Here is a 9,831-nt window from a genome sequence, read left to right on the forward strand (position 1 = left end):
AGCCATTTTTATCTCAATATCAAGCATTTCTGGGTAACAATTAAGTACCTTACTTTATATATTTTTTGATTAAAATGGTCAAAAAGAAACAAAAATAGCTTCTTAGCAAAGAGCAATTCCTCAATAAATAATTTTGCTAGGACTGTCTGGGAGTGGAGAGGGGAAATCTGAAAACTAGCTGTTTTTGGCAGAGAGGATTGGAACTCTCTTTCTTATTGGTCTATTAACTCATTTACTGCATGGTGATGTCACCAGGCAGACAAAAACTCAATGCCGTTTCAGTGTAAGAGCTGTTTGAAAAGACTGCCTGATATTTCAGCCTGTTTTGCTAGGATGATCTTCATTTTCATAATTTCAAAGCATTAGTCCATCCTCATATTGTGGAAATAAACACTACATGAACAAAAGTATGTGGACACCTGCTCGTCAAACATCTCATTCCAAAATCATGAGCATTAATATGGAGTTGGTCCCACCTTTGTTGCTATAACAGCCTCCACTCTATTGGGAAGGCTTTCCACTAGATGTCGGAACATTGCTGGAGAGACTTGCTTCCATTCAGCCGCTGTCAGCGTTCCAGGGTTGAGGTCAGGGCTCTGTGCAGGCCAGTCAAGTTCTTCCACACCAATCTCAACAAACCATTTCTGTATGGACCTCGCTTTGTCCACGGGGGCATTGACATGCTAAAACAGGAAAGGGCCTTCCCCAAACTGTTGCCACAAACCTGGAAGCACATGCTAAAACAGGAAAGGGCCTTCCCCAAACTGTTGCCACAAACCTGGAAGCCCAGAATCATCTAGAATGTCATTGTATGATGTAGCGTTAAGATTTCCCTTCACTGGAGCTAAGGAGCCTGAACCATGAAAAACAGCCCCAGACAATTATTTCCCCTCCACCAAATATTACAGTTGGTACTATGCATTGGAGGAGGTAGCATTCTCCTGGCATCTACCAAACCCAGATTCATCTGTCAGACTGCCAGATAGTGAAAAGTGATTCATCACTCCAGAGAACGCGTTTCCACTGCTCCAGAGTCCAATGGAAGCAAGTTTTACACCACTCCAGATGACGCTTGGCATTGCGCATGGTGATCTTATGCATGTGTGCGGCTGCTCGGCCATGGAAACCCATTTCATGAAGCTCCCGACGAACACTTCTTGTGCTGACGTTGCTTCCAGAGGCAGTTTGCAACTCGGTAGTGAGTGTTTGAACCGAGGACAGATGTTACGCGCTTCAGCACTCGGGGGTCCCATTCTGTAAACTTGTGTGGCCTACCACTTCGCGACTGAGCCATTTTTGCCCCTAGATGTTTCCATTTCCCAATAAGAGCACTTACAGTTGATCGGGGCTGCTCTAGCAGGGCAGAAATTTGATGAACTGGCTTGTTGGAAAGGTGGTATCCTATGACAGTGCCACGTTGAAAGTCACTGAGCTCTTCAGTAAGGCCATTCTACTGTTAAAGTTTGTCTATGGAGATTGCATGGCTGTGTGCTTGATTTTATACACCTGTCAGCAACAGGTGTGGCTGAAATAACCGAATCCACACATGTTTAGGGGTGTCCACATACTTTTTTATATATAGTTTATACAAACATTGTAAACTCATGTTTTTGACTGCACTGGGCCTTTAAGATCATCAAAAGTTCAAAACTGAAACTACATAGGTGTGGTAAAGGGCAGCGCCAGCCTTGACTGAGATGTATAGGGAGCGAGATACATAGATAAACATCACAGTCTGGCTGATCTCATTGATCTAATTCTACTGTTTTGCCTGCACGTGACATCACCACCTGATGAATTTTCCCACACCTTTCTTGGGGCTCATCCGAGATATAAGTTAACAAAAATAGACGTGTGAGGACGAAGATGAGGACAGATTTCTGGAAGTTTTTTTATTTTTTCATTTTTTATTTCACCTTTATTTAAGTTGAGAACAAGTTCTCATTTGCAACTTGGCCAAGATAAAGCAAAGCAGTTCGACACATACAACAACACAGAGTTACACATGGAATAAACAAACATACAATCAATAATACAGTATAAAAATCTATATACAGCATGTGCAAATGAAGTAGGATAAGAGAGGTAAAGCAATAAATAGGCCATGGTGGAAATGGAAAAGTAATTACAATATAGCAATTAAACACGAAGTGTGCCTCTATCAAACAAAATAGGCTTCATGGGGACTGTAGCCACCTTTCCTAGACGGCTGCGGTTAGACCAGGATACTGCTCTTAGGATGGATCATGTAAGCTTACACCAACACTGTTGGCAAACTTAGCGTCTAGATACAAAGATTATAATAACATTTTCATTACTCACATGAGTAAATGTGGTATAATATATATATTAGAGAGTATATAGAGATAGAGAGGGAGAGAGTGAATCAACAGGTAAGCTAGTACAGAATGGGGCTTTGTGTATCCTGGGGCAACTGTAATACGGTCCTGTTTGCTGTTAATTCAGTAATAAATAACAGCTATCCTCTGACAGGCGTTGATAATAACCCCACACCTCTAAATCCCTCAGCCAGCAGACTCACAGTAGCACAGGGAAGAGAGTAAATCAACATGAGGAGAGGGACTGAGGCAGGCCTCAAGATGTGTCTGAGCACTCAGGGGCAGCTTGTGCTCACCAAGACCCTGTAGCTAGACCACACACACACACACACACACACACACACACACACACACACACACACACACACACACACACACACACACACACACACACACACACACACACACACACACACACATACACACACACACATACACACACACACCTTGACATAGGTGTATGGACAGCTAACAGTCTAAAAAGCCCACTTTACAAGAAACAGTCAAAAATCCCAGCCCCTCTGGAATAATTCATCCGAGGCTTATGGGGGACATTACGGAAGTGAGTGAGTGAAGAGGGGCAAGTCTAAGCTGTTATGTATGTTTCACAATGATAGTCAAGCACTGTAAATCAATCCCAGACCTGGGCCTCCCAAATCAGCACACTGTGGGTGTGATCACCTAGCAAGGTAGAGCCGCCACCCTGTGAAATAAGGTTGATGCCCCCCCCACCCCCACCCCCACCCCAAGGCACCTGCCTGTTTCTTCCCAGTAAGCCAATCTCCCAATGTCTCAGTACTGTGCAGATAATGTACATCTATGTCTCTCACATGCATTCATTCTCCTCTCTGTCACCAAGAGGTCTACAACAGAGTTACCTGTGGGTCTGTGTCTTCCAATATTTGCAGTGATCGCTGATATGTAGCCTAAAGCTGTGTGTGTCCGGGACCTAAAAACTTGCCACTTCAATACAGCTACGACCGGAAGTGACTTTTTGTTGCAGGTTTTTAGGGAATCTCCTGTGTGTTTTAAGTATCAAATGACATGTTCTTTCTCTCACAAATAATCGTTTTCTTCTAAAATCATCTTGAGATTAATACGAATAAGGTCTAAATTATAGTTAATTTACTCTACTGCATTCTACAACTGAGACAGCATTTACATCATTGCATAATTAATAAAAATGTATCCAGATAATGTATTCTAAATAAATGTTAAAGCGACCCGGAAGTTATTGCAATATTTTTTAAATGGGACCCGGAAGCCGTTGGTCAGACAACACACGAGTGTAGTGTTGGAGCGATTAAAGAAGACGGCAAAAAGCTAACCTATTTACAAGCTCGTTTTCCTGCTAAAATCGCCATTCGTTGAAGAAAATATGTAAGTACTTTAAAAAAAAACAATGTGTGCTTTGTTTGGATACAGTAAAACAGGCCTCATCGCTGTGGAAAGATGTGTAGCTAAATTTGGCTAGCTGGCTGGCTAACGATAGCTGTTCGTTAGCCAGCCATGATGATCTAACGTTATTAGCGATAGTAACTACTGTAGCTAGCTAACATGTATTGTAGATGACCCATGTTGATCATAATAAAAATAGGAACTTATTTGCCAGCAAGCTAATACATCTTGTCTTTGGCGTCTTCATGTTAAACAGTTTTCAAACTTTTTTAGCAGCTAACTGTTGGTCTGAATTAACTTTAGTTGTGTCAAGTCGCCATAATCATAATGATGTCTATCAACAATGTTTGAATTGCCTGGAGTTGAACTCTGTTAACAATGAGTATCCTCAATAATCCTTCTAGGAGCCTGTTAAATAAACCCAAGACTGAGATGACTCCTGAGGAGCTCCAGAAGCGGGAGGAGGAGGAGTTCAATACTGGGCCCCTGTCTGTGCTCACCCAGTCTGTCAAAAACAACACACAGGTCCTCGTCAACTGCCGAAACAACAAGAAGCTGCTTGGCCGTGTCAAGGCATTTGACAGGTATTTATGTATTTAGGCCACTGAGTTGGGAAGTCATCCATTGGAGTTATACGGTTAATCACAAATGTCCAGCAAATAGAGACAAGATAATGTTAGCATTTTGTCATCACATGTTACCCATATCCTCCCAAAGGCTTTATTCTTAATACTTTTTGTTTTGGTTAACTGCATACATTTGTATTACCTTCTCAATGCAGACACTGCAACATGGTCCTGGAGAATGTGAAGGAGATGTGGACAGAAGTTCCCAAGAGTGGCAAGGGCAAGAAGAAGTCCAAACCAGTAAACAAGGACCGTTACATCTCCAAGATGTTCCTGAGAGGAGACTCTGTAATTGTGGTGCTGAGAAACCCCCTCATCACAGGAAAATAGACTGTTATTTTGCCCACTTCACCTGTCTTTGTCAAATAGATGATGGCAGGCAGTGGGTGGACTGTCATTATGTGAAAATTATGTTTTGTTTTGGGTCAGAGAGGAATCTGAGCTGTGTTTAGAATTTAGTGTGAGAAAATTATAAATTCACTCTTTGGATTGCTGATTAGGATCGTTCTTGGCATTCTATTTTGTTTAGGGCGCTCTTTTAGTTTTTGATTTTAATAATAAAAGACGAGCAGTATGGTATTCAAAGTGTTGTATGTCTACACACTCTTAGCCAGATGTATTCTCTACTGTATGATCTATCTCAAAATAATTTCAGGCTCGAAAGCAAGGGATATGTTGGGATGAACAGAACTCTGACTCTTGACTCCTTTCTCCTTCCTTCTCTCCATCCTCTAGCCTGTTTCCCCTGGCAGAAGCTTGGGTGTCAGTGTTGATTTCAGGCGGCAGCTCTCAATATGTGACAAACCTCCGTTTTAAAGACCCATGCATTATAGATGAGACCAGATGTGATGACTGTCACTTCACACCCCGCTCTGCGTTCTCCGTATCATCTTGTCCCTCGCTGTGGCTCACCCTCTACTGACCACTTTGTTAGATAATTGTCTCAATAGCATCTATTTCTTCTCAAACAGTTGGCACTTAAACCAGTGTGGTTGGCTTGAGTGCCATGGTTATTTTCCATTAAGTGGCATATGTGCAAGAGCACAATCATTTTCATTTTACAGGGCTCTTAAATCATATGTCTGAATTAACAGACTGCATGTCTCTTTAGGTTTGGTCAAAGGTCAGAGTATTCCCTGCTGGGCATAAAGAATAGGACAGTTTTTATTTTTTATTTCACCTTTATTTAACCAGGTAGGCTAGTTGAGAACAAGTTCTCATTTACAACTGCGACCTGGCCAAGATAAAGCATAGCAGTGTGAACAGACAACACAGAGTTACACATGGAATAAACAATAAACAAGTCAATAACACAGTAGGAAAAAAAGAGTCTATATACATTGTTTGCAAAAGGCATGAGGAGGTAGGGAATAAATAGGCCATAGGAGCGAATAATTACAATTTAGCAGAGTAACACTGGAGTGATAAATCATCAGATGATCATGTGCAAGTAGAGATACTGGTGTGCAAAAGAGCAGAAAAGTAAATAAATAAAAACAGTATGGGGATGAGGTAGGTAAATTGGGTGTGCTATTTACAGATGGACTATGTACAGCTGCAGCGATCGGTTAGCTGCTCAGATAGCAGATGTTTAAAGTTGGTGAGGGAAATAAAAGTCTCCAACTTGAAAGAGATTTGCGTCAGTTCAAATCTGGCATCAGGACAAAATGTGATTCAGAGTCACCGAATATATTTTAAGTATTTTAATTAAACTCAAACGATAAATGGTAAATGCAATTTTCGTATATACGGGTTCACTGTATCTCCGCGCAGGGTAGATCAGAGAACTGTGGAATGTACTCAAATAGTAGTTTTTATACTATGACAATTTTATCCCCAACTCGTCCAGTTGGCCTATCATAGTAGAGGCTTAGCATGGTTAATACTCTTGCTCCGCCTTTGGGGGCACCCGAACTTGTCCAAGCCCCTTGGTGCTTTTCTTTGTCCACATCTGGTTGCTGGGTAGAGTAGCTCCGTCTTGTGTCTCCCCTTAATTCTTCACTCAAACAATTCCTAATATGGTACTGAACAGTCTCTCAACCACCCTGGTTGGCCCAGAGTGATGCACCCCTCCCCTCTCCAGACTGTCCACAGCTTTTATGGCCTGTGGTGGTCAGTCCTTACACACCTACACACACACACCCCTCTGTATTGTGTGTGTGTGTGTGTGTAACAAAACAATATTCATCTTCAAACAATATGCTAACAGGCTATAGTGCATAAACATAAATCCTAACAAACTTCAGCGATTTTTGCAATTCGTTCCAGTCACAGGCAGCAGAGAACTGGAAGGAAAGGAGGCCAAATGAGGTGTTGGCTTTGGGGATGATCAGTGAGATATACCTGCTGGAGCGCGTGCTACGGGTGGGTGTTGTTATCGTGACCAGTGAACTGAGATAAGGTGGAGCTTTACCTAGCATGGACTTATAGATGACCTAGAGCCAGTGAGTCTGGCGACGAATATGTAGCGAGAGCCAGCCGACTAGAGCATACAGGTCGCAGTGGTGGTGTTTTAGTAACAAAACGGATGGCACTATGATAAACTGCATCTAGTTTGCTGAGTAGAGTATTGGAAGCTATTTTGTAGATGACATCGCCGAAGTCGAGGATCGGTAGGATAGTCAGTTTTACTAGGGTAAGTTTGGCGGCGTGAGTGAAGGAGGCTTTGTTGCGAAATAGAAAGCCGATTCTAGATTTGATTTTGGATTGGAGATGTTTAATATGAGTCTGGAAGGAGAGTTTACAGTCTAGCCAGACACCTAGGTATTTATAGATGTCCACATATTCTAGGTCGGAACCGTCCAGGGTGGTGATGCTAGTCGGGCGGGCGGGTGCAGGCAGCGAACGGTTGAAAAGCATGCATTTGGTTTTATTAGCATTTAAGAGCAGTTGGAGGTCACGGAAGGAGTGTTGTATGGCATTGAAGCTCGTTTGGAGGTTAGATAGCACAGTGTCCAAGGAAGGGCCAGAAGTATACAGAATGGTGTCGTCTGCGTAGAGGTGGATCAGGGAATCGCCCGCAGCAAGAGCAACATCATTGATATATACAGAGAAAAGAGTCGGCCCGAGAATTGAACCCTGTGGTACCCCCATAGAGACTGCCAGAGGACCAGACAACATGCCCTCCGATTTGACACACTGAACTCTGTCTGCAAAGTAGTTGGTGAACCAGGCAAGGTAGTCATCAGAAAAACCGAGGCTACTGAGTCTGCCGATAAGAATATGGTGATTGACAGAGTCGAAAGCCTTGGCCAGGTCGATGAAGACGGCTGCACAGTACTGTCTTTTATCGATGGCGGTTATGATATCGTTTAGTACCTTGAGCGTGGCTGAGGTGCACCCGTGACCGGCTCGGAAACCGGATTGCACAGCGGAGAAGGTACGGTGGGATTCGAGATGGTCAGGGATCTGTTTATTAACTTGGCTTTCGAAGACCTCAGATAGGCAGGGCAGGATGGATATAGGTCTGTAACAGTTTGGGTCCAGGGTGTCTCCCCCTTTGAAGAGGGGGATGACCGCGGCAGCTTTCCAATCCTTGGGGATCTCAGACGATATGAAAGAGAGGATGAACAGGCTGGTAATAGGGGTTGCGACAATGGCGGCAGATAGTTTCAGAAATAGAGGGTCCAGATTGTCAAGCCCAGCTGATTTGTATGGGTCCAGGTTTTGCAGCTCTTTCAGAACATCTGCTATCTGGATTTGGGTAAAGGAGACGCTGGGGACGCTTGGGCGAGTAGCTGCGGGGGGGGGCGGAGCTGTTGGCCGAGGTTGGAGTAGCCAGGAGGAAGGCATGGCCAGCCGTTGAAGAGGGGGATGACCGCGGCAGCTTTCCAATCCTTGGGGATCTCAGACGATATGAAAGAGAGGATGAACAGGCTGGTAATAGGGGTTGCGACAATGGCGGCGGATAGTTTCAGAAATAGAGGGTCCAGATTGTCAAGCCCAGCTGATTTGTATGGGTCCAGGTTTTGCAGCTCTTTCAGAACATCTGCTATCTGGATTTGGGTAAAGGAGACGCTGGGGACGCTTGGGCGAGTAGCTGCGGGGGGGGGCGGAGCTGTTGGCCGAGGTTGGAGTAGCCAGGAGGAAGGCATGGCCAGCCGTTGAGAAATGCTTGTTGAAGTTTTCGATTATCATGGATTTATCGGTGGTGACCGTGTTACCTAGCCTCAGTGCAGTGGACAGCTGGGAGGAGGTGCTCTTGTTCTCCATGGACTTTACAGTGTCCCAGAACTTTTTGGAGTTAGAGCTACAGGATGCAAATTTCTGCTTGAAAAAGCTAGCCTTTGCTTTCCTGACTGACTGCGTGTATTGGTTCCTGACTTCCCTGAACAGTTGCATATCGCGGGGACTATTCGGTGCTATTGCAGTCCGCCACAGGATGTTTTTGTGCTGGTCGAGGGCAGTCAGGTCTGGAGTGAACCAAGGGCTATATCTGTTCTTAGTTCTGCATTGAACGGGGCATGCTTATCTAAGATGGTGAGGAAGTTACTTTTAAAGAATTACCAGGCATCCTCAACTGACGGGATGAGGTCAATATCCTTCCAGGATACCCGGGCCAGGTCAATTAGAAAGGCCTGCTCGCAGAAGTGTTTTAGGGAGCGTTAGACAGTGATGAGGGGTGGTCGTTTGATCGCGGACCCGTAGCGGATACAGGCAGTGAGGCAGTGATCGCTGAGATCCTGATTGAAGACAGCAGAGGTGTATTTGGAGGGCAAGTTGGTCAGGATAATGTCTATGAGGGTGCCCATGTTTACGGATTTAGGGTTGTACCTGGTGGGTTCCTTGATGATTTGTGTGAGATTGAGGGCATCTAGCTTAGATTGTAGGACTGCCGGGGTGTTAAGCATATCCCAGTTTAGGTCACCTAACAGAACAAACTCTGAAGCTAGATGGGGGGCGATCAATTCACAAATGGTGTCCAGGGCACAGCTGGGAGCTGAGGGGGCTCGGTAGCAGGCGGCAACAGTGAGAGACTTATTTCTGGAGAGATTAATTTTTAAAATTAGAAGTTCGAACTGTTTGGGTTTGGACCTGGAAAGTATGACATTACTTTGCAGGCAATCTCTGCAGTAGATTGCAACTCCTCCCCCTTTGGCAGTTCTATCTTGACGGAAAATGTTATAGTTGGGTATGGAAATCTCAGAATTTTTGGTGGCCTTCCTAAACCAGGATTCAGACACGGCAAGGACATCAGGGTTGGCAGAGTGTGCTAAAGCAGTGAGTAAAACAAACTTAGGGAGGAGGCTTCTGATGTTGACATGCATGAAACCAAGGCTTTTTCGATCACAGAAGTCAACAAATGAGGGTGCCTGGAGACATGCAGGGCCTGGGTTTACCTCCACATCACCCGAGGAACAGAGGAGGAGTAGGATGAGGGTGCGGCTAAAGGCTATCAAAACTGGTCGCCTAGAGCGTTGGGGACAAAGAATAAAAGGAGCAGATTTCTGGGCATGGTAGAATAGATT

The 9,831-nt window shown here is 44.4% G+C and overlaps 1 protein-coding gene across 1 annotated transcript; it reads left to right on the forward strand.

The window, feature by feature from the left end:
- The first annotated feature begins 3,602 nt into the window (after positions 1–3,602).
- On the forward strand, positions 3,603–4,942 carry LOC120018747 (small nuclear ribonucleoprotein Sm D2). The gene is made up of 3 exons (XM_038961953.1): positions 3,603–3,719; positions 4,142–4,321; positions 4,519–4,942. Coding segments are annotated over exons 1-3 (357 nt in total). The 5' UTR covers positions 3,603–3,717; the 3' UTR covers positions 4,694–4,942.
- The last annotated feature ends 4,889 nt before the right edge of the window (positions 4,943–9,831 follow it).

The sequence above is a fragment of the Salvelinus namaycush genome, chromosome 23 (genome assembly GCF_016432855.1).
Source record: "Salvelinus namaycush isolate Seneca chromosome 23, SaNama_1.0, whole genome shotgun sequence".
Taxonomy (NCBI): Eukaryota; Metazoa; Chordata; class Actinopteri; order Salmoniformes; family Salmonidae; genus Salvelinus; species Salvelinus namaycush.